The 23,804-nt window shown below is 53.4% G+C and overlaps 4 protein-coding genes across 12 annotated transcripts; 2 read left to right on the forward strand and 2 right to left on the reverse strand.

The window, feature by feature from the left end:
- The first annotated feature begins 4,505 nt into the window (after nt 1-4,505).
- On the forward strand, nt 4,506-7,841 carry GALT (galactose-1-phosphate uridylyltransferase). 5 transcript variants are annotated; one of them, XM_081519643.1, is made up of 12 exons: nt 4,506-4,655; nt 4,715-4,759; nt 4,943-5,112; nt 5,366-5,441; nt 5,532-5,580; nt 5,705-5,834; nt 5,986-6,042; nt 6,201-6,323; nt 6,604-6,736; nt 6,839-6,922; nt 7,235-7,389; nt 7,669-7,841. In XM_081519643.1, the coding sequence occupies exons 1-12, from the start codon at nt 4,631-4,633 to the stop codon at nt 7,747-7,749; spliced, it is 1,128 nt and encodes a 375-aa protein (XP_081375769.1). In that variant the 5' UTR covers nt 4,506-4,630; the 3' UTR covers nt 7,750-7,841. The 5 variants fall into 5 exon arrangements, with proteins under 5 accessions (XP_081375769.1, XP_081375803.1, XP_081375785.1 ...); XM_081519677.1 differs by having other exon boundaries at nt 4,738-4,759; XM_081519659.1 differs by lacking the exon at nt 6,839-6,922.
- Nucleotides 7,669-18,695, forward strand: IL11RA (interleukin 11 receptor subunit alpha). Of its 3 annotated transcripts, XM_081519627.1 has the most exons (14): nt 7,764-8,047; nt 8,853-8,911; nt 12,665-12,764; nt 13,056-13,116; nt 14,123-14,292; nt 14,427-14,541; nt 14,692-14,724; nt 14,810-14,976; nt 15,665-15,828; nt 16,666-16,807; nt 17,133-17,252; nt 17,371-17,467; nt 17,714-17,796; nt 18,284-18,695. In XM_081519627.1, the coding sequence occupies exons 3-14, from the start codon at nt 12,665-12,667 to the stop codon at nt 18,298-18,300; spliced, it is 1,269 nt and encodes a 422-aa protein (XP_081375753.1). In that variant the 5' UTR covers nt 7,764-8,047; nt 8,853-8,911; the 3' UTR covers nt 18,301-18,695. The 3 variants fall into 3 exon arrangements, with proteins under 3 accessions (XP_081375748.1, XP_081375753.1, XP_081375740.1); XM_081519622.1 differs by having other exon boundaries at nt 7,669-8,911; XM_081519614.1 differs by lacking the exons at nt 7,764-8,047; nt 8,853-8,911 and adding an exon at nt 9,666-9,759.
- Nucleotides 18,696-18,763: 68 nt separating this feature from the next.
- CCL27 (C-C motif chemokine ligand 27) lies at nt 18,764-22,444 on the reverse strand. 2 transcript variants are annotated; one of them, XM_081520289.1, is made up of 4 exons: nt 20,112-22,444; nt 19,405-19,542; nt 19,135-19,267; nt 18,764-18,941 (listed from the first exon to the last, which is right to left on the reverse strand). In XM_081520289.1, the coding sequence occupies exons 2-4, from the start codon at nt 19,472-19,474 to the stop codon at nt 18,794-18,796; spliced, it is 351 nt and encodes a 116-aa protein (XP_081376415.1). In that variant the 5' UTR covers nt 19,475-19,542; nt 20,112-22,444; the 3' UTR covers nt 18,764-18,793. The 2 variants fall into 2 exon arrangements, with proteins under 2 accessions (XP_081376415.1, XP_081376407.1); XM_081520281.1 differs by having other exon boundaries at nt 20,323-21,102.
- Nucleotides 22,445-22,473: 29 nt separating this feature from the next.
- On the reverse strand, nt 22,474-23,463 carry LOC145517559 (uncharacterized). 2 transcript variants are annotated; one of them, XM_081520303.1, is made up of 4 exons: nt 23,405-23,463; nt 23,066-23,133; nt 22,760-22,819; nt 22,474-22,636 (listed from the first exon to the last, which is right to left on the reverse strand). In XM_081520303.1, exons 2-4 carry the CDS (start codon nt 23,110-23,112, stop codon nt 22,480-22,482), a joined length of 264 nt encoding a protein of 87 aa, XP_081376429.1. In that variant the 5' UTR covers nt 23,113-23,133; nt 23,405-23,463; the 3' UTR covers nt 22,474-22,479. The 2 variants fall into 2 exon arrangements, with proteins under 2 accessions (XP_081376429.1, XP_081376439.1); XM_081520313.1 differs by having other exon boundaries at nt 23,066-23,193.
- Nucleotides 23,464-23,804: the final 341 nt, after the last annotated feature.

The following is a 23,804-nucleotide window of genomic DNA, read 5'->3' on the forward strand; positions in this document are numbered from 1 at the left end:
GGTAACTTGACCAAAGGCAATAGAACAAGCCAGTCCAACTGGTTCAGAATGTAGTTTAATTAAATGAACCCAGATGGGAACAGAAATAGATTTGGGGACCACAGAGAGACTGGAAGAGTGGAGAAGGCTCAGCAGGGTCTGGCTGACCTCACCCGAAGCCTAGGTGAGGAGTCTGGAACCAGGCAGAGAAGGGCCGTAAAGGCAATTGGGAAGTAGTTTGGGGAGGTTTTGGAAGGCAATCGGACTTCTCTTTGGAGGAAGTTTTGAACTGGTTGGGTTGGTAGCCAAGAGAAATGGGATTGAAAATGGAATTGGGGCCTCCGTACCCTTGGTGTCGGCCCAGCAAATATTTCTTAGTTGCCACTGGCCTGAAGAAGCTATGTTGTAAACTCTTTCATTCCTTTGATTGTGTACTTTATATCTTTTATTTTCCTGTTTCTTAATAAAGTCTTTTGAAAAATGTGAAAAAAAAAAATGTGAGAGGAGGGCCTTGTAAACCAACTGAAGGTTATCAGCCACGGGGGAGTGATAAAGGAAGAGAAGCAGAAGAAACAGAAAAAAGGCAGCATAGTGCAGTGATAAGAAAAACTGACTGGAGTAAAAACCTGGCCCCTGCCACCTACTAGTTGTGTGATCTTGGGCAAGTTATGTAAACTCTTTGTAACTCAATTTTCTCACCTGTAAAATGGGATGAATAAAAGTACATAGTTTATTGTGATGAAGACTACCAGTTAATATTTACAAAGCAATTAGAGTCTGGCATGTGGTGTCATGTGATAGTTATATAATAAAACATAAAGGAGAAGAGAATTGGAAGACAGTAGCCTCACACATGAGAATGATGGAATGAGAGGTCAACACAGTCAAATATAATTGAGTGGTCCTATTAAATGATGGGAAATGGTCACTGAGTTTCTCAGGAGGGGCATGTAGCAGAGAGGTTGCTATACATTCACAAATCCATTCCTTTTGCTCTTGGGCAGCCAGATTATATTCCAGTCTACTCAGTAGTTAGGTGAGGCCATGTGACTGTGTTCTGGCCAATGAAGTATAGGCAGAAATGATGTATGCCACTTCAAGGTCTGGCTCCTAAAATCTTCTGTGAAATTATTGACACGCTCTCTCTTGCCTTATCTATTATCATAGTTACGTACAGTTAAGTAGTTAGTAGAGAATTCTGAATATTGCATGGGACACAGCACTTCCTCTCTCCCACAGTGGACTATGGTGCTAAGCCACTGAGTTAGTGGGTTGTTTGTTACAGCAACTAAGATTATTTATCCTGATTGAAGTGAAGTGAAGTGAAGTTGCTCAGTCGTGTCCGACTCTTTGCGACCCCATGGATTGTAGCCTACCGGGTTCCTCCATCCATGGGATTTTCCAGGCAAGAATACTGGAGTGGGCTGCCATTTCCTTCTCCAGGAGATCTTCCCAACCCAGGGATTGAACCCGGGTCTCCCGCATTGTATGCAGACGCTTTACCATCTGAGCCACCAGGGAAGCTCAGATTATCCTGATTACTAAAGGGCAAAAGACTTGTTACAGTGTACTGTGCAGATAAGAGTAGAGGCTGGGAAGATGGACTGTTTTTGTTTTTTTTTTTTGAGATACTTTTAACTAAGAAGGGAAAGATTTAAAAAGGGATTATTGCAAGACTGAGGGAACATGTTTTTGTATTGGCTCTGGCTTCTGTGACACTCCTGAATTGACCATTCTTTAGTATCCCAAGTAGCAGGGACTAACCCAAAACTCTGGTCTCTGCCCTGCTGTTTTAGACAGAGTCCTCTGGGACTGTCTAGGTCTGCAGCTCCCCTACGTGGTCTTTCAGAAATCTTTTCCAGCACACACCATTTTAAAAAAAGAGAAAGGCTAATTATTAGAGAAATGCAAATCAAAACCACAATGAGGTATGACCTCATACTGGTCAGAATGGCCATGATCAAATTGTCTGTAAACAATAAATGCAGGACAGGATGTGGAGAAAAGGGAACCTTCCTATCCTATTGGTGGGAATGTAAACTGGTACAGCCATTATGGAGAATAGTATGGAGGTTCCCTGAAAAATAAAAATGGAGCTACCATATGATCCAGTAATCCCACTCCTTGGCATATATCCAGAGAAAATCATAATTCGAAAAGATGCTTGCGGACTTCCCTGGTGGCGTAGTGGATAAGAATCTGCCTGCTAATGCAGGGGACATGGGTTCGATCTATGGTGCAGAAGATTCTACATGTGGCAGAACAACTAAGCCTGTGTGCCATAAATACTGAGCCCGCCCGCTGCAACTAACTAAGCCTGAGAGCCTAGAGCCTATGCTCTGCAACAAGAGAAGCCACCACAATGAGAAGCTCATGCACCACAACAAAGAGTAGCCCGTGCTAGCTTCAACTAGAGAAAGCCTACACAAAAAGCAGTGCAGATCCAACACAGCCAAAAATAAATAAATAAATAAAATTATATTAAAAAGAGAAAAGATGCAAGTACCCTAATGTTCATTACAACACTCTTTACAATAGCCAAGACATGGAATCAACCTAAATGTCCATTGACATGGATAAAGAAGATGTGGTACATATACACAATGTAATATCACTCAACCATAAAAAAGGATGAAATAATGGCAACACAGATGGACCTAGAGATTATCATACTAAGTTAAGTAAGTCAGACAGAAACCAGTAACCAAAGCACATGTTGCTGGGACTTCCCTGGCCATCTATTGGTTAAGACTTCATGCTTCCAGTGCAGGGAATGCAGGTTGGATCTGTGGCCCTGGAACTAAGATCCCACATGCTATGGCAAAAAAAAAAAAGGCTGAATATTTGGAAATTCCCTGGTAGTCCAGTGGTCTTTGCTTCCACTGCAGGGGGAATGGGTTTGATCCCTGGTCGGAGGATTAAGATTCTGTATGCCATGTGGTGCGACCAAAAATAAATAAATAAATAAAATAAGCAAATAGTTTTTTATAAAAGCACATAACCCTTCCTATTTTTCTCCATCCTGAGCTACCCTCTGGGCACACCGTTGTGGGGTCAGCTACAGTGGCTGCTGCAGTGGCAGTATTTATTGTTAGCAGACAACATGCCATTTCCACAAAAAGCAGATCTTTTATACCTTTTATCCCTTTCCCTCCCTATTTCATGGGCAGCCAATAGGATATATAAAGCTCTGGTTTCTCAGCTCCCTGCCCTCTAGTGGTCGGCTTTAGATTTCAGTCTGAGGCCCCTGGGGCAGAGAGAAGGTAAATGACCTAAGACCCAGTTTTTACATCTGAGCTCAGCAAAACACCTGGCTTGACCTGAAGTGGCTTGGGGGAAGGGGCCTTCCTGCTACTGCCCAGCTCCTAGCTCACTAGGTTTCTATTTAAGGTTCACTGAGGGAGTTCCCTGGTGGCTGAGTGTTTAGAATTCTGGGTTCTCACTGCCATGACTCAGATTCAGTCCCTGGTTGGGGAACTGACACACCTGTGCATGGTGTGCCAAAAAGAAAAGGAAGAAAGGCAACCTCACTGAAGTCTCAGAGACATTTCAAAGCATCAAGAAGAGCCTGTAAACTTGGGTCCACATCTCAGTGTGGCCACTTATCCTCTGGATGACCTTGAGGTCTCTGTTCTCCACTGTGAAATGGGGAGGAGGTTCAGGCAATATTTAGACGACTCTATAAAGTGCCAGGGGAGGAATTAATTTGAAGTTTATCCTAGTTTTAGCCAACTGGTTTGACCAAGGAAAAGTTGGAGAAGGGACAGGATTGTGCAAAGGAAACACCCCTGACCTCACCCAGATGGTTGTTGGAGCTACTGATAGTCCTATCCTCCCCACAATTTCAGATTTCTTGTAGCCTTCTTACCCTGACCACTTCCTGTGCCTTTTGTGTGTGTGCACATGTGACAGAGAGAGAGAATATGGTTAGTTAGCCCCCTTTCCCCAAACCTGTTTCTGCTGCCTGGTGGGGCTAGCATATGATTACAGTGAGGTACCCACTCCTCCAAGTAGTTCCTGAAGCCAGGGTTTGGGTGAAGCACATCAAATCCCACAGCCCCGTACCCCATCCCCTTGCTTTTCCTCCACCAGAGTCCCTGAACAGGTAAGTGAGGTGATTGTGGATCCAGGGTTATACCCTTACCTATTCTAGAATGTAAGCTCTGGGAGGGCTGAGACTAATGACTTGTGCACACAGGGACATCCTTTTGCGCCACATGGAGCCTAGGTTCCTGGCACGCGGTAGATGCTCAGTAGGTAAATATTTGCTGAATGAATGACCAAATGAATGACTTAATGCAGCAAATAAGTCTTTTAAGCATTCTGGAGCTGAGGTATCTGTAGTAAGCAGTTTCACAGAGGCTGTTTCAGGGTAGCTCAGTGGCTTTGGCCCTAGAGTGGGATCATCAAAGTCGCCCCCTGTAGGGGTAGTCAGTCCTGAGCCCCGCCCCCAGTTGGCGGGGCGGACTCTCGGGTTGTCACGTGCTGGCGGCTGTCCAATCATCGAGGCCGGGGCGGGGCCGGACAGACGAGGCGATGGGGGCGAAGTGAGCAGGCTCAAAGTTCCGGACGATACCTTGCCCACGGTGGCCTCCAGTCGCGCCGCGGAGCGTGTCCTGAGCAGCGCTAGCAGGCGTTAGAGGCGGACGCCATGGCCACAACTTTCCGGGCAAGCGGTAACTGCAGGGCGGCCGGGACTCGCTGGGACGCGAAACTGAACCCTCCCCTTCCTTAGGAAGTTGTCGTCCCTGCCCGCAGGTCGGCGCGCCCACCGGTCCAGGCACGCACGGCGAAGGGACACGCTGGTGTTGGGGCTGCAGGCTAATTGGCGCTGGGAACGCCCAAGCTCCGGCTTTTAGCTCTTGAGCAGGGTGGGGTCAAGGGGGTGCATCCGAGCTTGGGCCTTCTGCAGGGGAGAAGAGGGCGGAGAGCTTTGTGACTGATCTGGACTCTCTGCCGCCAGAGCATCAGCATATCCGCTACAACCCCTTACAAGATGAGTGGGTGCTGGTGTCAGCGCACCGCATGAAGCGTCCCTGGCAGGGGCAGGTAGAGCCCCCGCTTCTGACAACAGTACCCCGCCATGACCCCCACAACCCTCTCTGTCCGGGGGCCACACGGGCCAATGGAGAGGTCAGTCTTTAGATCCTACATCTGCATGCTTGACAGGGGCTGGGGGTGGCGGGGTGGGAGTAGGGGGAGTAGCTCCATCTCCTTTCCCTTACAGCTTCCCTTCACCTCACAGGAGGGGACCTCCTTCTAGGTCATATCCCACCAAGTCTTTTTGACCTCAGAGTGGCTTTCCCCACCTACTTATAACCTTGAGGCCCACCAGATGACTGGTGGTATGGGCCAGCAAAGGCTTCTAGCCCATCCTTGTCTGTAGGTGAATCCTGACTATGAAGGCACCTTCCTGTTTGACAACGACTTCCCAGCTCTGCAGCCTGATGCCCCTAGTCCAGGTAACCTGGCTCTGGGTGCTGTTGGGGAGCAAAGAGGTTGTTCCTTGTTGGGGGACTTCTGCTGCAGAGAGTGATACCCCTTTATCTTAGGACCCAGTGATCACCCCCTTTTCCAAGCAGAGGCTGCTCGAGGAGTTTGGTAACAATGAATTTCTACTCTTACACCCTTCAACCTGGGGCCTGGACTGAATACTAGGATTGGGCCCTACCCCCAACACAGCAAGCCCTATACCTATGTCATCTCTCCTTCCTTCACCACCTAGTAAGGTCATGTGCTTCCACCCCTGGTCGGATGTGACACTGCCACTCATGTCAGTCCCCGAGATCCGAGCTGTCGTTGATGCGTGGGCCTCAGTCACAGAGGAACTGGGTGCCCAGTACCCTTGGGTGCAGGTCTGTGAGGTTGCGCCTTCTACTAGATGGTCAAGGAGGGGGTGGTACAATTTGGTTCTGGGAATTGATACTTTTAATTCCATGGGCTGTGGTCGAGAGGGGTTGACTTGGTGTCTTTTTGGCTATAAAGCTCCCTACTCCTACCTTGTAGATCTTTGAAAACAAAGGAGCCATGATGGGCTGTTCTAACCCCCATCCCCACTGCCAGGTAAGAGTGTGAGGGGCTTCCATAGATATCTGGGCTGAGTCCACCCCGGCACTGTGGGGTGGGGAACTGGAGTAAGGGAAGGGCCAGAGGAAGTATGCTATTGATGTGGAGGCTCCAGGGGTGAAGGATCTGCCTGCTCTTCTCCTGCCCCTTGACAGGTGTGGGCCAGCAGCTTCCTGCCAGATGTTGCCCAGCGTGAGGAACGATGTCAGCGGGCCTATCAGAGTCAGCATGGAGAGCCTCTGCTCATGGAGTACGGCCGCCAGGAGCTGCTCAGGAAGGTGGGAGAAAGCCAAATCTTGTGTCCCTAAGAAGCCCCTAGCCTCACCCCAAAAGGAGAGGTGTGTGAAGGAGAAGGGTAGAAGGGAAGTAGCAGAGAGACTTGCTAGGAGGACACAGCAATAAGCTAAAGGGAAGATAATGAAGGCTTAGACTAGGGTCGTAGTGATAGAGGTGGTGAGAAGCCATCAGTTTCTGCATAGGTTTTTTTGTCTTCCCTTGCCTATTTGCTGGCCTCCTCACACCCACCTTGATGACATCATTTCCATTGGGTTGGCCTAGGAACGTCTGGTCCTAACTAGTGAGCACTGGTTAGTGATGGTCCCCTTCTGGGCAGTGTGGCCCTTCCAGACACTACTGCTGCCCCGTCGGCATGTGCGGCGGCTGCCTGAGCTGACCCCTGCTGAGCGTGACGGTGAGTCTCCCAGTGGGGCCCCTGGGGCCAGGCTTTGGCTGGGGATAGCTCTGGTGGGGACAGCATCTGTGCCCCAGACTGAGAGTCAGGCTCTGATTCCAGATCTGTCCTCCATCATGAAGAAGCTCTTGACCAAGTATGACAACCTATTTGAGACATCCTTCCCCTACTCCATGGGCTGGCACGGTGAGGCTTCCAGAGCACCCATATCTATCCCCAATGCCATTTCTGGGCTCCTGGGTCCCAGCTTAGTGGACTGCAGCTCCCAGCAGGCCTTGGAACACTTGCTGGGGAAGCTTTCAGAGCAGATATGCCGGAACTGAGGGTGGAGATGTGAACTTAGTGAAACTATGTCTCCCAGTGCGCTTTCCGGTGCCTTGTCTCTCTGGCAGAGAATGCTGGAAGATGTAGTTTTCAGGTACCTGCTATGGTTTGGGGAGCTAGGCTGAAGAACTAAGAAAGGACCCTTCCCAACCATCTCTGCCTTCTTTCTGTCAGGGGCTCCCACGGGATCAGAGGCTGGAGCCAACTGGGACCACTGGCAGCTACATGCTCATTATTACCCTCCACTCCTGCGCTCTGCTACAGTCCGGAAGTTCATGGTTGGCTATGAAATGCTTGCCCAGGCCCAGAGGGACCTCACCCCGGAGCAGGTCAGGACTTGGAACACCCTGGATCCTTGGGTCCCCTTTTCTCTCCTGTTTCTTCAAGGGATCCCAACAATCATGACCCTAACAACCCCCATAACTTGGGTATTCCTGGGGACTCCAGAGCTGCTCACCTCCTTCATCTCTGGCTATTCCAGCAGTCCTTCTCATCAGCCTCCCTGCCCCACTCACCCTCCCCAGTGTAGTGTCTTCTTGCACTCAGAACTCCATACCCCATTCTGGGCAAACATTACCCTCTCTAATTATCCCCTTTCCCCCTTCCAGGCTGCAGAGAGACTAAGGGCACTTCCTGAGGTTCATTACCGCCTAGGGCAGAAGGACAGGGAGACAGCAGCCATCGCCTGACCACGCTGACCACAGGGCCTTCTGCCTGAGGAACCAGGGCTTAGAGTTTGGGCAGATGTGGGATCAATAAAACTATGCTTCTCAAACTTTAATCACATATTCTAATGCCAGAGGAGTGTGAACTCTGATCCCTGGGGGTCTGGGGTTAAAGGCTGAAGGCATAGCTCCAGCCACAACTTTTCTTTGTCAACTTTTTTGCTTACTCAGTCGCTCAGTTGTGTCCGACTCTTTGCGACCCTTTGGACTGTAACCCGCCAGGTTCCTCTGTCTGTGGAATTTTCCAGGCAGGAATACTGAAGTGAGTTGCCATTTCCTCCTCCAAGGGGATCTTCCCGACCCAGGGATTGAACCTGCGTCTCCAAGAGATGTGCAAAAATTTAACAGTGCAACCTCCCCACCTCTCCTTCGCCCCAAATCTCTGAACAAAATTAATACTCAGTGTCGAGTGTGGCTTTTAGAGTCTTTTACTCCTAGGGTAACAAAGGCAGCCCAGTTTAAAATTGTTTTAGAATCCTTTGTTCTTATCTTTGGCTGAGGCTTTGGGAAAACCAGAGCCTCCCTTGCACCATCCCTAGGGTGTCAACTCACCAAGCTTGGAACTGAGGGTTTGGTGGGCATCAGGGGAGGAGGATCCTAGTCCCAGTGGTCAGTGGCCAGGCCCTGGGCCACTGGCCAGAACCCTGGCTTTGTGAGTGGCTGCATCTTGGCTCTGCTCCAGCCCACAGGGGCTGAATGGGCGGGCAGGGAACGTGTACGTGGCTTTTTGTCCTTGGCCTTTCCAGACTCCCACATGCAGCATGTATGCATAGTGTCTGCACACCTCTGTTACCCCTGTGCCCCAGTCATTGCAGAGGACAGAAGACAGCCCTGGCAGGGAGGGGCTGCCAGAGTTAGGACCCAGAGGCATGGTTTGCAGAGTGACCTGGTTCTACCCCTGCTTCTCTGGACCTGTTTCCCTGGCAAGACTGTAACTGCGGGAATAACAAGTCATACAACCCAGGAGATGTGATGCAGCCAGGGTCCTCCAAACATTTAGGTGAAGTCAGGAGCTTGTGAGTGATGCAGGAATGGCCAGAACACTTTTTGTCTCCTTTCTTTCTAAGGAAACTGAGTCTCCGGGAGGGGAAATCACATCACGCAGGACCGTAATACCCTGACCCAGGTGAACCTTCACTGCCTTCTAGCCCCGGGTCCTGTCTTCCTAGAGACCCTGGAGGGGAAAGGTCAACTTGGAGTGTTGCTCTGTTTTGAAGAAGCTCAGACAAACGTGACACACATTTTCCTTGAGCCCCCATTGACTGGGGATTGGAACATTAGATGGACTGCTAGTTTCTTAAGACATACATTGCTACTACACACACACACACACACACGCACACACACACACACACACACACACACATGCACATTTGATCCTACACCTTTGAATGGCCTGCATTTTGGAGTCATCCGGGGAGTTTTAAACAGTAGTGATTTAATTGGAGTGTGGCTTGGCGGTTATAAAACCACAATGTCCAGCGACGTTTGAGACCGACCGCCTTAACAGCAGTCCACCTCCTTGTCTTATCTGGAGTCAGGGGCACCTTCAGGTTCCCCGGTCACCTGCCCAGTAGCTCCTAAGCCACAAAACCTGAGGCTTTGTTTGCGGGTAGCTGGGAGCGGGAGGGGACTGGGAGCTTCGGGTCCCGCGGTCCCAGGAGGAGGGGCTTTCGGGGCCCGGACCCAGGAACCCGGCTCCACGATCTGTCCCCCGGCGGCGGCAGCCTCCTCAGTCCCAGACGGGACAGGAAGTGTCCGGCCGAGGTGGGGGGTGGAGGTGATTGGCAGTTGGAGGCTCCAATGGGCCGAGACCCCCCCTATTTCACCCCGCTCCTTCCATTGGCGCCTGGGCGGAGCCGCCCCCACGGCGGGGCCCCAGGCCGGGAGGGAGTCGAGGCCGGGGCAGAGGGCGAGGGCGAGGGCGAGGGCGAGGGCGAGGGCGGAGGGCGCTGGCGGCGGCGGCCGCGGAAGGTGAGGCCTGATGGGGCCGCGGGTGAACTGGCGGGAGCCTCGCCAGGAGAGGGCGGGGCAGGGAGGTGTGGGATTGAGCGACTGACGGGCTGTCAGTGTGCGCGCGTGCGCGCGCGCGTGTATGTGTGTCCGCGCGCGCGTGCGCGCGCGCGTGTGAGACTGCCAAGGCTGTGTGTGACGATGTCAGTGTGCGAGACTTCACAACAGTGTCGCTTGGTGCAACTGTCAGCTAGGATGCCTGGGGGTGTCGCTGTGCTTGTGGCTGAGTCTGCATGTGGCTGTGCGGGTGTGCGATTCCGTGTGCGTGTGTCTGTCAGTGTGCAGTGTGGGGGCAGAGACTGGGTCAAGCGTTTGTGCGGGTGAGAGGGCCTGTGAGCACACCGGGGCAACTGTGTTTTGGGAAGGTCTCTGCGGGATCTGAGATCATGTCTGCCAGCGTGAGAGTGCGTGGCTGGGTTTGTGTGTGCTCAGGTGTGACTTTAGCCATGGCAGAGTAAGAATGGGACTTGCACTCCACGTGTGTCCTGTGTCATGACTGTTAGATTGGGGATGGGTGGAGCTGGGTTTGCATCTTAGGGACCCACTTCAGTAGGTAGCTGATGGCACTGACCTTTCTACTCAGTGGCCTGCATGGACGGACCCATCCCAACACACTTGGCTTCCCCTTCTTTTAGTGCTCCTTTGTCACTGGCCCCTTGATCCTTATTTTCTGTTTCCCTGCCTGACTCAGTTTTCTATATGTCTTTTCCTCTCCCTATTACTTTCTTCCTAGAGCTCACACTGTGTGTCTCTTCACAGTTTCATCTCCCCAGGGATCTCTGCTAAGAGCCCCTTGAAAGAAGAGGCTTAAACCATGATGAGGAGTTGTTCACAGGGAGTGCTGTGACCCCATCCCAGGGGCGGAGTGCTAAGTGTGTGTGTGACTGTGCAAGGAAGACTGCGATGTCTGTGTCTTTGTGCATGTCTGGGTATGTGTAAATGTACATGTCTCAGTGTATCGGTGTAACTGTGAGTGGCTGTATCTGAGAGTGTGTGTCTGAGGGTAAGTGTGGGTCTTGTGAGCCTGGCACCAGGGACCAAAGGCATTTCCTGGTGCTGGGGCCTGAAGAGGAGAGGGGAAAGGTGGGGGGAGGTGAGAAATGGCTGGAACGTCCAGGGGAGGGGGAAGCTGGACTCTTTGGCTTTTCTTTATATCCCTCAACATGGGGCCTCTCTTCCCCTTAAAACACAGCGAGCTGTACCCTAAGGAAATATTTGCTGGGAAGTTAATATGAAAAAAGTAGGAGCACAAGTGTGTGTCTGCTTTTTCATTTGACTGTGTCCACGTGTGTTCAGGGGAGTGTCTTTGTTGATGCCTAGGGAATCCCCCCATGAGTATGCCTGTGTTTGGCTGTGTGAGAACACCGGGAACCTCTCACTGACAGGGACAGAGCAGCCCTCCTTTCTCTCTGGCTGTGCCTGGCTGTGCCTGTGGCTTCCTTTCCAGACTTGGGGGAGGCCTCTTCCCTTCCCAGGGCCTTGGGTGAGAGGGGGTGGGAGGGGAAGCGGGAGGAGGGGGAGGGGGCCTGGCTAGGGGCCGGCGGAGCTGCGGGGGCCCAGAGGGGCGGGGGCAGGGAAGGGGAAGGAGGGGACGATTCTGGGGTCGCAGAACTGAGTGGAGCTGAGACGGGGCTGTAGCTGGTGGGAGGAAGTCCTGGAGGCCATGGACAGTCAGCCACTGGGATCACCGAGGTAGGGCAGGGCTGAGCAGGGTAAATGTGCCTGGGGGGCCGGGGTGAGCCACTGGACACACTCCGACAGACACACAGACACATAGAGGTCCCTGCTTAGCTTTGTGGGTGGGGAGGATTTGGGCTCTCCCTCTTCTAGAGCCCTTGCCTGGGGCTCTTTCTCCATCTGTCCCTTCTCCTGCGCCAGTTCCCACCTCCCCACTGCCTTCCTCCTCCTGTTTTCTCCCAGCCTGAATCCCTCTCTTGTAGCACCCCAATCCCCCACACATACACAGCTGGTTATGTTTTCAGCCTTTGTGAGATTCTGCTGCCCTGGCCCAGCCCCCACCGCCTCCCAGTCCTGATCTCTGGGCATCTCTGGTCCCGTGGCCCCCACCCCAGCCTCCTGTTCCCCCAGGCTCCTAGCTCCTCTCAGCCTCCTCTCCTCTCCCGCCACCCTGTCTCCATCTGCTGGCTCCTTGCCCGCCCCAGCCTCTGGCAGCAGCCCGGGCATCTGGATCTGCTTAACTCTGCAGCCTCAGCCTGCACCCTAGCCCTGTCCAGCCTCCCAGGCTTGAGACCAACAAGATTCCAGAGTCAGGCTCAGAGGAGTGGCCCAAATAGCCAGAGCAAGGGGCCAGGCTTGGCAGGCAGTGCAGGGCTAGGCCTCATGGCAGGGGAGCAGGGTGGGCTCAGACCCACCCTTGACAGTCCCCGCCCCAGGGTGACAAGGGCGGCCACAGGTCAGTCAGAGGCAGTGGCTGTCCCTGGGCCAGGTGGGGATGGACATGGAATTCCCAACAGCTGGATTGGAGGAGTTAAGGGGAGTGATGGAGCCTGAGCCAGCGCTTGGTGCCAGGGGTGGGCGCCAAGGGTGGTGTTGGGGGGGGTGCTGGGGGCGGTGCTGGCAGAGGCTGTTGCCTCTGGCTTTTGTTCTGGGCCCTAAGCCCATGACTGAGAAGGAGGGTGTGATGGGGTGTGTGTGTGTGTGTGTGTGTGTGTGTGTACTCACACACAGCACTAGGTGTATGGTGGAAAGGGGACCTTACATCAGATCCTCCAATGATGTCTGATAGCCTTACCCCACATGGAACCTCTTTTCCTCCTAGAAAGCCCCAGTTTGAAAGAGGAGGAGGCAGGCTTTAGCCTCCCGTCTTGGGCATGGGGTATCGCTGACCTTGCCTTTCTCCCCGCAGATGAGCAGCAGCTGCTCAGGGCTGAGCAGGGTCCTGGTGGCCGTGGCTGCAGCCCTGGTGTCTGCCTCCTCTCCCTGCCCCCAGGCCTGGGGCCCCCCAGGTGAGAAGAACCCTGCTGTATGACCCCCATCTCTGATTTGTGATGCCACCAGGACTGTGCCCCTTCTCAGGCCTGCCGTGTGACCCTTCCAACCGCTGACATCCAACCTGGCAACATTCCCTCTCCACCCTGCCCTTTGAGCTCTGTCTCCAGATTATAACATGATGCTGTGACCCTATGACCCCACTCGAGTCTTAAAAGTCCACCCCTTATCCTGTCACTCTCACAAAATGTGGGGTAGGAAGGGAGAGAGGGAAAGGAAGAGCCTCTGCTCAGAAGTGCCTTCCACAGGGGTCCAGTATGGGCAGCCTGGCAGGGCCCTGACGCTGTGTTGCCCTGGAGTGACTGCTGGGTAAGTGCTCCACCAGCTTGTTGGGCTGATGGAACCTTCTCACGATGCTTTCTTGACCTTGCCCAGTCCTCAGACCTCTCCCATCCTAGCCCCTTGTATCTGTAACCTTCACCTCTCTGTCCTAACTCTCAAACCATCCTTATTCAACCAAACCTTCAACCTACATGTACTGAGCGCCTGCTAATTGCCTGGTCTGTTCTAGCTAGACCTGGGATACAGCAGTGCATAAGCCAGGCAAGATGCCAGGTAGTAATACCTGCAGGGCAGAAAATCAAAAGGGAGTGATGTGGAAGAGGAGAACTGAGTGATCACTTTTTATTGGTCATCAGGGAAGGCCTCTCTGAGGAGGTGATATATATGTATATATATATATTATTTGGTTGCCCTGGGTCTTAGTTGTGGCATGTGGGGTCTAATTCCCTGATGAGGGATCAAACCTGGGGCCCCCTGGGCCCCCTGCATTTGGAATGTGGAGTCTAGACACTGGACCGTTAGGAGAGTCCATGAGGAGGTGATATTGAAGCTGATTTCTGAAGGTTATGGTATAAGCAAGCCTTCCTGACAGAACAGCTAGTGCAAAGCCCTGAAGTGGGAGTGAGTTCCATACTTTTTTTAAAAAGTCAGATTTTTAAACTTTTAAAATTTATTTATTTTTGGCCATGCCCTGGCTTGCAGAATCTTAGTTTCCTGACCAGGGATCGAACCTGGGCCCTCAGCAGTGGAAGCACAGAGTCCTAACCACTGGCCCACTAGGGAATTCCTGAGCTTCACAGTCTTGAACTGAAAGAAGCATAACCTAACTGAAGTGCAGTGGTGGAAGGGGAGAGAGGGAGGTGATGAAGAAGAAAAGTAAGGTGAGGGCTAGATCACCAGGGGCTTTGTAAGCCAGCAAATGGAGTTTGAACTTTACCACAAGCATATCAAGAAGCCAGTGGAGAGCTATGGCATGGTCTGACTCATACTTTGACTCTTCCTTCTATCTATCATCATCTCATCTCACCCTCAGGGCCCCGGTGTCCTGGTTTCGGAACGGGGAGACAAGGCTGCTCCAGGGACCTGACTCTGGGCTAGGGCCCGAACTGGTCCTGGCCCGGGCAGAAGGCACTGACGAGGGCACCTATATCTGCCGGACCCTGGATGGTGCACTTGGGGGCATGGTGACCCTGAGGCTAGGCTGTGAGTTGGGGAGGAGTGCTGTGGGAGAGTGATGAGAAGTGGGGCTCCTGAGGGACTTCAGGCCCAGAGGAAGCCCTCTGGGATGGGGAGGGCCTGGGGACTTCTCATTCTCCAGCTGCACCCTCTGCCCCTAGACCCCCCGGCCCGCCCTGTTGTTTCCTGCCGAGCTGCTGACTACGAGAACTTCTCCTGCACTTGGAGTCCCAGCCAGGTTAGCGGTTTACCCACCCGCTACCTCACCTCCTACAGGTGAGTTCAGCATCCGGTGTGTATGCCTATATGTTTGGGTGTATAGCAAAACGTGGGTGTGGGAGTAGGTAGGGAGGTACTGAAGGAGGCCTGAGAGAGAGGGAGGACCCTCCGTTCCTTCCTGACCTCAGATGACCTCTTCCCTGCCAGGAAGAAGACTGTGCCGGGAGCTGATGGCCAAAGGTAGGACGTGAGGGGGAAACTGGGGATTCTAGCTGGATCCCACAGTGAGCATTTCCAGAGTTCAATTCCACATCCTTCCTCCTAGGATGAGTCCATCCACAGGGCCCTGGCCATGCTCACAGGACCCCCCTGGGGTGGCGCGCTGTGTAGTCCATGGGGCAGAGTTTTGGAGCCAGTATCGGATCAATGTGACTGAAGTGAACCCCCTGGGGGCCAGCACCCGCCTGCTGGATGTGAGCTTGCAGAGCATCTGTGAGTACCCAGTCCTAGAGGTCTCCCCCGATCCTGACCACAGAGACCCCAGATTGGGCCCCAAAGTATAGATACCCCCATAATTCATAACCCTCCTTCCTCTGAGCTCCCACACAGTTCCCTCCCAACACAGGTCCATTTCAGCACACAGATGGCCCCCAGCGAGACTTAAGAAGAATCCAAAGAGATCAGAACCCTAGGAGGCAGGGTTACATCAGCTTCTAGAAGCTACTGCCACCACCCCCTTCCCTTACAAGTCCTTCCTGGCCGCCCAACCCCAGTGCTGCCTCTCTGCTTCCAGGCCCAGTGCTGAAGGCAGCTCCATTACACATCCTCCCTGCCCAGTGGAAGCCCTTGCTGGCTTCCTCTTGATCTATGTGTGGGAGGGGATCACGAAGGCTCTGGCTGGAATTTGGGCCAACTCATCTTCCTTGGAGGGAAAACAGATCACTCTTTAACTCACTCAACAAACATTTCAAAAATCCGTCCTCAGATAACAGGGATGAGAGATAGATTTCTAGCCTAAGGGATGATCAAGCCTAAGGTTTCCTCAAGTTCCTCGGCAGTGCCTCCCCTCTGGGACTTTTAGGCACACACCTGCCTTCCCTTAGGAGGTGGTGGGGGAAGGATAAGTACCTCTCTTGTGCCCTGACTTTGTGTCCCCCACTCCCCTTTCACCTGCCCTCAGTGCGCCCTGACCCACCCCAGGGGCTGCGGGTAGAGTCGGTGCCTGGCTATCCTCGCCGCCTGCATGCTAGCTGGATGTACCCTGCCACCTGGCCCCGCCAGCCCCACTTCCTGCTCAAGTTCCGACTGCAGTACCGTCCAGCACAGCATCCAGCCTGGTCTACGGTGAGGCCTTGGAGTGCCCCCCGATCTGGGGCTGTGGGTCCTGTCTCTAGTTTCCTGTTGCTGGTGTTCTTCATGACCAGATCTGGCAGGTCACTGATGCCCAGTGGGCTCCCCGCCTACAGAGCACTCTCCCTAGGCCAGGCCTTGTCACAGGAACTGCGCCTCCACCCTCTGCCCTCCGGGGCTGTAACTGATGTCAGCCCATCTGTGGGTAGATAGCAGTGATTTTTTAAAAATAACTTTTCTAGGAAAGGGAGGGCCTTTCACCCAGAGGCACAGACACTGATACACTCATGTGTGAATAAAGGTGAATTCCCACCTCTGGAGGTGGCAGAGATTGGCTAGCATCAGGCCCAGGGAGCTGCTGCCTCAGATAGTAACCAATATTTACTGAACACTGTCTGCCAAGCACTGTACTTCACATTTACTATCTCCTTTAGGTGTACTATCTCCTTTAGGTGTACTTTAGGTATACACATGTACTATCTCCTTTAGGTGTATTCACCTCTATTTACAAATGGAGAAACTGAGGCACAGAGAGAGGCCCAAGGTCACTCAGTAAGTGGTACAGCAAAGATCTGAACCCAGGCAGTCAGTCTGAAATCACAGCCTATCTACAGAACTATGCACTATGCACTTTTGTCTTGTGAACACTAGGTATAGACCTGACACCACCAGCCACCCTATATGAGGCCCAGAAGGCTGCATCAGACTGACAGGGACTGGACTGGGAGAAAAGGGTGCTTTTTGCAGACTGGGGCTGGAGGGGGGTGGGAGGGCAGGAAGGCTGAGTGCTTATAACTGGATAACCTGCCAGGGAACTATCTGCACTCCCAGGTGGAGCCAGCTGGATTGGAGGAGGTGATCACCGATGCCGTGGCTGGGTTGCCCCATGTCGTGCGGGTCAGCGCCCGGGACTTTCTGGATGCTGGCACCTGGAGCTCCTGGAGCCCCGAGGCCTGGGGGACTCCAAGCACCGGTGAGAGACAGAGCCTAAGGAAAGGGCAGAGGCCAAGCCAACTAGTATCTATCTGCAGGGACTAGCTGGCCACGTGGCAGTTGCAGCCCCTGGCTTCAGCTGTACTGCCTGCAGCCCTGCCCTAGCTTAAGACCTGCCCTAGCTTTAACCCTGTCTCTCAGCCTTTACCCCTGCTTACTTACTGAAAGCTGGCTCTGCCCCTTCAAGCTCTGCCTCCTAGGCGCCGCAGGGTCCAACCTCGGTCCTAGCCTCTCCTGGCGCCTGGCAGGCTCTGGCCTCTGTCCCCACCCCTCGTGGACAGTTCTCAGGTGTCATCTCCCTCCAGATCCCCTACTGAAGGAGATGACAGTTGGGGACCAGCAACACACACAGACAGAGGAAGAGCCTCAGGTGGACAGCCCCACTCCCCCAAGGCCGTCCCTTCTACCCGACCCGCGGCCACTTGGTGAGCTTGAACAGATGGGCAAAGGTGGGAGAGAATGACAAAGCCCCAGGGAAAAGGGGGCGCCAGGTTTGGTCAGGCAGGCTTGCTCTTGCAGCTGACATGTGACCCTCCGCCTCAGACCACAGAGACCCCCTGGAGCAGGTGGCCGTGCTGGCATCTTTGGGAATCTTCTCTTTCCTGGGACTGGTGGCTGGGGCCCTGGCATTGGGACTCTGGTAAGTGACTGGCCCCTCAGCCTCTGATCCCACACAGATGCTCTGATACCCACAGACCACACCCATTCCTACCCCTCATGACCCCAAACCCAGCATATCTGATTCTGGAACCATTCCTCCTCTCTCTTCCACTCCCAACTTCATGATTCTACTCTTTCCTCTCTTGACCCTTTACTAATAAACCTTTTTGGAAGAGTCTGAGATGCCCCACATTGTTAGGGAGACAACTTCTTTTTTGTGCCCTAGGCTAAGGTTGAGACCAGATGAGAAGGATGGACCCCAAAAATCTGGGCTCTTGGCCCCAATGATTTCAGTGGACAAGCTTCCAGGTGAGTGTGACATCTGGGAGGTTTGGATTTGGGAGATGTGTGACCTCATTTTGACTGTATGGATTAACAGCCACATGCCTTAATCCTCATAAGGGTTTTGGGAATCAAAGGTGGGTCTCCTCATTCTTATGACTCAGAGATGGGCCTTTCATTCTTGAGTTCCTGGGCTCAGAGTTGGGTCTCTTCTGTCTCGTGCAGGATGCTGGGGCTCCTAGATGGGACTCCTTCATTTTCAGGGTATTATGCTCAGAGCTGGATGTCCATCTTTATTCTTGGGGTAACTGGATCCCCTTCCCTATTCTTGATGTGCCTGGGCCCGGAGCTAGATCCACTCCTTCATCCCCAGGGTGTTGGGGCTTACACAAAAGTGGCTGCCCTATTCATTCTTGGAGTGTTAGGCTCATAACTGGGTCCCCTCCCTCATTCTCAGGGAATCTGGGACAAGATCTAGCCCTACCATCTCCCTTGATTTTCCTCTTTCTTGTAGGAGTCCCAAACCTGTAGAGGACCTTGGAGGCCTTCAGCTGATTCCACCTATAATGCTGGTGTGGATGGATGGACAGATGGAACCCAGGCAGGACAGCAGATCTCCATGGAGGCGGGTTCTCAGCTGGAAGTTCTGTTTGGAGCCCATTTCTATGAGACACTGTGTTCCCAACTTGCCAGTTGAAAGGTGCCTGGACCTGGCTTCATCCCAGAGCTGGAGGTCTACCTGAAGAATGTGTGTAGATGTGTATGTCAGTGTGTGTCCAAGTGTATGTGAGGCAGGGGATGTGTGTTCTCTGCATGTATGTATATAGGTACCTGGGGAGTGTGTGTGGGTCTTATGCTCTTGGCTTTGCCCCTGGCGGGAGTTGTGAGGGTGTGAATAAAGAGAATGAGGAGGTTCTGTCTATTGACATGTCTCACAGCTCCAGATTCAGGACCCACAGGAGAGTGCATCAAACTTTGAGACCACAGTCAGAGATTATTGTGCATCATTGCTTTATTACTTTGGCTACTGGGGGCCCCAGCCCATTCTCCCTATGAGCTCCAAACTCTGGTTGGGCTGAGATCCCTGGAGCCTCTTTCCTTGGCGCTCAAACCACCGAATCAGGCTGCGGTTCTGGGGGTGGATGCAGACCCTGCGTTGAGACAGGTGAAGCCTGGGAAAGGAAAGGTTCAAAGCCACGGTCATAACTAGGGAGATGAGGGTGAGACCCAGGAGTCAGAGGCAAAGGCCAGATGAACACCCGAGTTGGCATCAGAATTAGCAATCGGGATGGGGTGGAGATCAGCATCCGGGGTTGGGACTGAGGTAAGAGTCATGGACAAATCAGGGGCAGAGTCAAAGCTCACACGAAGGCCTGGAGGTGACAGTCCCCGTCAGCTTCCTGAAGTTCCACTTGGATGACCCGCCTCAGTAGCTTGTTTGGGAGTGGCTGTCGGTAGAGCTGAGTACAGCATGCAGTGCTGAGTACCAGTGGCAATGCTAGGGGAACAGGACCGTGTGTTCAGAGGGCTTCTGACCCCAAACTCCATCAGAAGGCTGGAGGCTGGGCTTCCTGGGCCCCTTTCCCTCCATCCCATTCACCCAAACCCCGGCCTTCTAGACCCCCACTCACTCACCTCCTCCAGGGTCTGGGCTCAGGAACAACAGGAGCAGAAGGAGGCTGCTGGTGGGTGAGGGCCCCTTCATGATGCTCAGCCTGGATACTTCCTTCTCTCTCCTCCTCCTTCCCTACCTTTTATCTGGGTGCCTTTTACCTGGGGCACCAGGTGAGTCAGCCACAGGTGAAGATATATTGCTCATCTTGTGACATTCCTGGACTCTAATTACCACAGACCCCTGTGCCACCTCTCCTTTTTTAGGACTGTCATTTCCCAGGGGCTCCTAAGTCCTGGGCAGAGAAGCTGGGGAGATGGGTTATGCACGTGGGGGCAGATGGTGCAGTAAGGGGGGCAGAGGATCCACAGTGAGATCCAATGAGGATATTCACACTCATACCTATAGTTACACATTCACAGTCACACCTCAGTCACTGGATCAACCTCACATGGTCAGACAACCCCAGACAGAATCATATAGCCCCGGTTATACTCAAAGTCCCACTCCCACACAGTTGTGTTTTCACAATCATCCCACCACACAATCACACTAGCACACCCAAATTCTGATGAGGGCACTGTGGGTAGGATGGGAGCACAGGGCAGGCTGGCACCAGCTTGCTTTCGTTTTCCCCTCCCCATTTCCTGTCCTAGCCTGCTTGTCTTATCAGCAGACATTGATGGGAATGGGTCCTGAAAGCAGACTTTTGGCTGAGAAGTCGTCTCACCTGGGCCAGTCACATTCAGAGTGAGAAGCTGGGAGAAGTTCTTTTGGGTGGTAATGCGGTGCCTTGGGGATAACTGAGGTGGGGGTTGCTTTTCCCAGGAAGATGAGACAGAGGAAGGATGAGGTAGATAAGAGCGCACATGAGGGAAGATCAAAGTTCTTTGGTGCCAGGTTGCTGCTGTCAAACAGGTAAAAGACCCAAGAAATCTTACCTTCCTGTTTTTGCCAAGTCCTGTCCCAGAGATGCCAGCCTCCTACCAGCAGGTGCCTGGGGCTTCCAGTCCTTGACTTTTTGAGACATCAGATTCCAGAGTTCAATTATCTCTCCTTTATTCAAATTCCTCTTTCTCTCTATTGTTGGCCTGGAAGAACTATCCCCCCCCCCCAACCAACCCTTATACCCTCTGAATCCCATACTCTTGCTAAAACCCCAAGCTCCCATCTCCTTCCTGTCCCTTCTCTTTAAATCCTGTATCCAGCCCTTACCTCCTCTTCCCCTTAATCCCCCCACCCCAAAGCAAAACTATGCCTCCTCTTCTTCCTCCTGTCCTTTCCAGGGAGCTGGGACCAGCATAGGGTGGGGGCAAGCTGCTAAGTTTAGTGCCCTTGGCACCTTGAAGAATTTCCCACTCTCGGTCTGGAGATTTCAACCCTCCTGTCCTGCTCTCTATGTGAAACATAAACTGAGTCATAACCCAATAATCCAGCCCTTATCTGGTTGTTTCAGGGATGCCATCTGTAACCTTGTGCTCTGTGACCAGCTACCTACCCTGTATGGGGCAGGCCTACTCTTGGGACAGGGACTCAACACTTCCCTGGGCATCTTCCTGCTGCACCAATCAGAAGGGACCATCAGCTCCAGAGTAGGGACTAATTCCCTCCCAGGCTGAACAACTTGAGCTTCTCCTCGTGCTCCTGTCCAGTTTAAGGCTCAGAGGTCCTTCTCTGGAGTCTGTTTTGTGGATATTCAGGAAGTCTGAGTATCCTGAGGATTCTGAGGTTTAGGTCCAGGGTTGGACAGGGTACTCCACTTTGGTCAGGGTTCTTGATGCAGACATTGTGAGGAAATGCCTCAAGAGCCTGCATCCATTCTTGAGGGTGGCCACAACCCAGAGGTCACTCATCTTGGAATTTCTAATACCAGAGGCCTTACAATCTGTCACCCACCCTCCAGTCTGGACTTGTGCCCCAGAGCTTGGGTGCAGCCACTAAGGCACCATCATCTTGTCACAAATCTTCATCAGCTGGCTGTCTGTCACACACTGTATAGTTTTTCCCAGACCAGTCAGTCCAGAGAGCTTGGAAGGAAGAAACCAAGTCTTCCAGATATGTACCCATCTCTCCCCTCTGGCTTCTCCAAAGACAGGGCCAGCTATAGCCTGCTATGGAAGGGTCGGCCCCAGGCTGAAAGCCAGCTCTGCCCCCACTCACAAACTGAGCTCTCTTTTTAGCTTAATTCTTGGTGCCCTCCCTGGTGCTGGGGTGAGTCCCTAATTGAAAGCAGGTCCCCTAGAAGTCCCTCACCCTTCATCACTTTAGGAACTAGTGGATTTCAGGCCAACCAGATGACAAGACAGACAAGGAAGGTAGGGAGCAGGGGCCACTGGGTTCTCCTAGGGAGGTAACGTGGGGGACTGATACCAAGAATCTTTGTACTTCATTTATTTATTTATTGGCTGTGCCACACTGGCATGCAGGATCTTAGTCTCCCAACCTGAGATGGAACCTGTGCTCTCTGTGGTGGGAGCACACAATCTTAACCACTGGACCATCAGGGAATTCCCTGATGTCAATTATCTTTAAACTTGGGATCAGACTGGAGGAGCCAGTAGCTGGGGTGTTAACTGTAGGAAAGACCTTCAACAGCTCTAAGTCATTCCCCTATGGCAGGCTGACAGCACAGCTTCTATGAATCTTTCCCTCCTCTCACAGCCTACTTCCTACAACTATGGACTTGAAAAATATTTTAGATCTTCTCCCATGAGAAGATCCTTCAGACACTTGGCAAAGTCTTGTCTAGGAGGAAGGTGGCAGCAGAGAGCTGGGGTTGTGAGAATTTAGGGATGTGGGGATCAGGTTGGGAGGAGGATCAGGTCAGGATTATTCAGTTCCCTCCATACAGGGCACTCAGAGTGATGAGTGTGTGTGTGGCGGGGTGGGGGATTAGGTGGTGGAAGGCAGTCACTGATAGTAAGGGGAGGTTGATTCTGATGAGGGACTCTTAGGAATAATGGGAGCCTGTACACGGAAGGGCACTCTATCAGGGAGAGAGGCCCTGTCAGTAAGGAAACAGCCGGCGTGGAGAGGGGCTCCCAGCCCGAATGGCGGCAGCGGCGGCAGAGTCAGGAGGGCAGCACGGTGGCTCTGGTTTAAATCTTTAATGCACCGGCTGGCTGAGCAGTGGCGGCCGGGGTGCGGCGGGGGAGGCTGCGGCCGGAGCGCTGGGGAGCAGTGCCCAGGCCACTTGACAGACAGCTCATCAGGCCCCGCAGAGGCTCCAGCTTCTGCTCCCGAGGGTGCGCCGAGCTGTAGGGCGACCCAACACTGGCCTGAGATGGGGAGGGGGCTCCCAGCTTCCCCCCGATAGGTTCTCCCGGACTGAGTTTGGTCCATTCCCCGGGCGGGTCCGCGGTATCGCAGCCCCCTCACCTCCGCTCCCTTCGCCACATGCGCAGCCAGGGGAAAAAGTAGAAGCAGCCCCAGTAGATCCTGCAAAGAGAAGGCAGAGCCGGGCGGGGCGGAGCGGGGCTGACCCCACAGACTCCGCCCCTTGGACGCCTGGCCCCTCTCTTGGAAAGCTCCGCCCCGCCCCCTAGAGGCGGTTCTCGATAGCCCACGCCCCTAAGAGGCCCCACCCCTCCAGCTTCTCCCGCCCCCAAAGAACACGCGCCCTCCCCGCCCCCCCACCCCAGAGCGGCTTAGGTTCCTCCTCCGCAGAACCCCGCCTCCACTCACTCCTCCTCCGCCTCCAGCGCCACCTCGTATCTCCTCAATCCCGACATGTCCTGGGTTCCGAACGTCTCCTGGGGAGCGGCATGATTGGATCAAGAATTCCCCAACCCCAGGTCCCCTTCTCTGTCATTCTGTGGACAAGACTGACTTGTTCTAGGGTAATATGAGACAGGTGCCCTGGGAAGACTCGGGACAGGGTTGAAGATCTGGGAGGCACTAGACATTAAGGGATTGGGAGGTCGGTCACCTCGGGGGCGTGGGGCATTTAGGTGATAGGGCTTGGAGGTCATAGGGCCGGGATATTTGGGGCCCCGGGTGAGGATTTTCGGGGGATAGGGTCACCTGCAGGGGGGCTGAGGGGTCGGCGCAGCCTAAACGCCCACCCTCCCTGGCTCCACCCCGGAAGCAGACCTTTTCGTTATGTCACAGAGACAGCGTCACGCTCTAGAGGTGTGGCTTACCTATTACCCGGAAGGGGCGGAGCCATAGCATCTCTTCGGAGGAGGCGGAGACCAGATGTCACACTAGGAGGTGGAGCCAGAGCCTATGTCTAAAGCGGGGAGGGGGTGGTGTGGGGAGAGTCGGTATTTATTGCTAAGGTGCAGGGCACAGAGCCCTCTTTTATAAGGATGGAGTCAGATTTTGGAGCTCCACCCTGGGAAGACAGAGACCTCAGCACCAGGCAGCAAGAAAAGAGCTTTGGGACGCTGTCCTGTACTGTTTTACCAATCCCCTCTCCTCT

This window comes from Giraffa tippelskirchi, chromosome 1 (assembly GCF_054371585.1).
Source record: "Giraffa tippelskirchi isolate mGirTip1 chromosome 1, T2T-mGirTip1v1.2.pri, whole genome shotgun sequence".
Lineage (NCBI taxonomy): Eukaryota > Metazoa > Chordata > Mammalia > Artiodactyla > Giraffidae > Giraffa > Giraffa tippelskirchi.

Excerpts from the sequence above, each read along its gene's own strand:
- GALT (XM_081519643.1), top strand. The coding sequence starts at position 4,631 with ATGGCCACAACTTTCCGGGCAAGCG. Across the intron at positions 6,043-6,200 it reads ACCCCCATCCCCACTGCCAG|GTGTGGGCCAGCAGCTTCCT; the intron begins GTAAGAGTGTGA and ends GCCCCTTGACAG. Across the intron at positions 6,737-6,838 it reads GACCCCTGCTGAGCGTGACG|ATCTGTCCTCCATCATGAAG; the intron begins GTGAGTCTCCCA and ends CTCTGATTCCAG.
- IL11RA (XM_081519622.1), top strand. The coding sequence starts at position 12,665 with ATGAGCAGCAGCTGCTCAGGGCTGAGCAGGGTCCTGGTGGCCGTGGCT. Across the intron at positions 13,117-14,122 it reads TGCCCTGGAGTGACTGCTGG|GGCCCCGGTGTCCTGGTTTC; the intron begins GTAAGTGCTCCA and ends TCTCACCCTCAG. Across the intron at positions 16,808-17,132 it reads CTGGGGGACTCCAAGCACCG|ATCCCCTACTGAAGGAGATG; the intron begins GTGAGAGACAGA and ends ATCTCCCTCCAG.
- CCL27 (XM_081520289.1), bottom strand. The coding sequence starts at position 19,474 with ATGAAGGGGCCCTCACCCACCAGCAGCCTCCTTCTGCTCCTGTTGTTC. Across the intron at positions 19,268-19,404 it reads GAGCCCAGACCCTGGAGGAG|CATTGCCACTGGTACTCAGC; the intron begins GTGAGTGAGTGG and ends CTGTTCCCCTAG. Across the intron at positions 18,942-19,134 it reads TGTCACCTCCAGGCCTTCGT|GCTTCACCTGTCTCAACGCA; the intron begins GTGAGCTTTGAC and ends TTCCTTTCCCAG.
- LOC145517559 (XM_081520303.1), bottom strand. The coding sequence starts at position 23,112 with ATGTCGGGATTGAGGAGATACGAGGTGGCGCTGGAGGCGGAGGAGGA. Across the intron at positions 22,820-23,065 it reads GCGCTGGAGGCGGAGGAGGA|GATCTACTGGGGCTGCTTCT; the intron begins GTGAGTGGAGGC and ends TTCTCTTTGCAG. Across the intron at positions 22,637-22,759 it reads ATGTGGCGAAGGGAGCGGAG|CTCGGCGCACCCTCGGGAGC; the intron begins GTGAGGGGGCTG and ends GTCGCCCTACAG.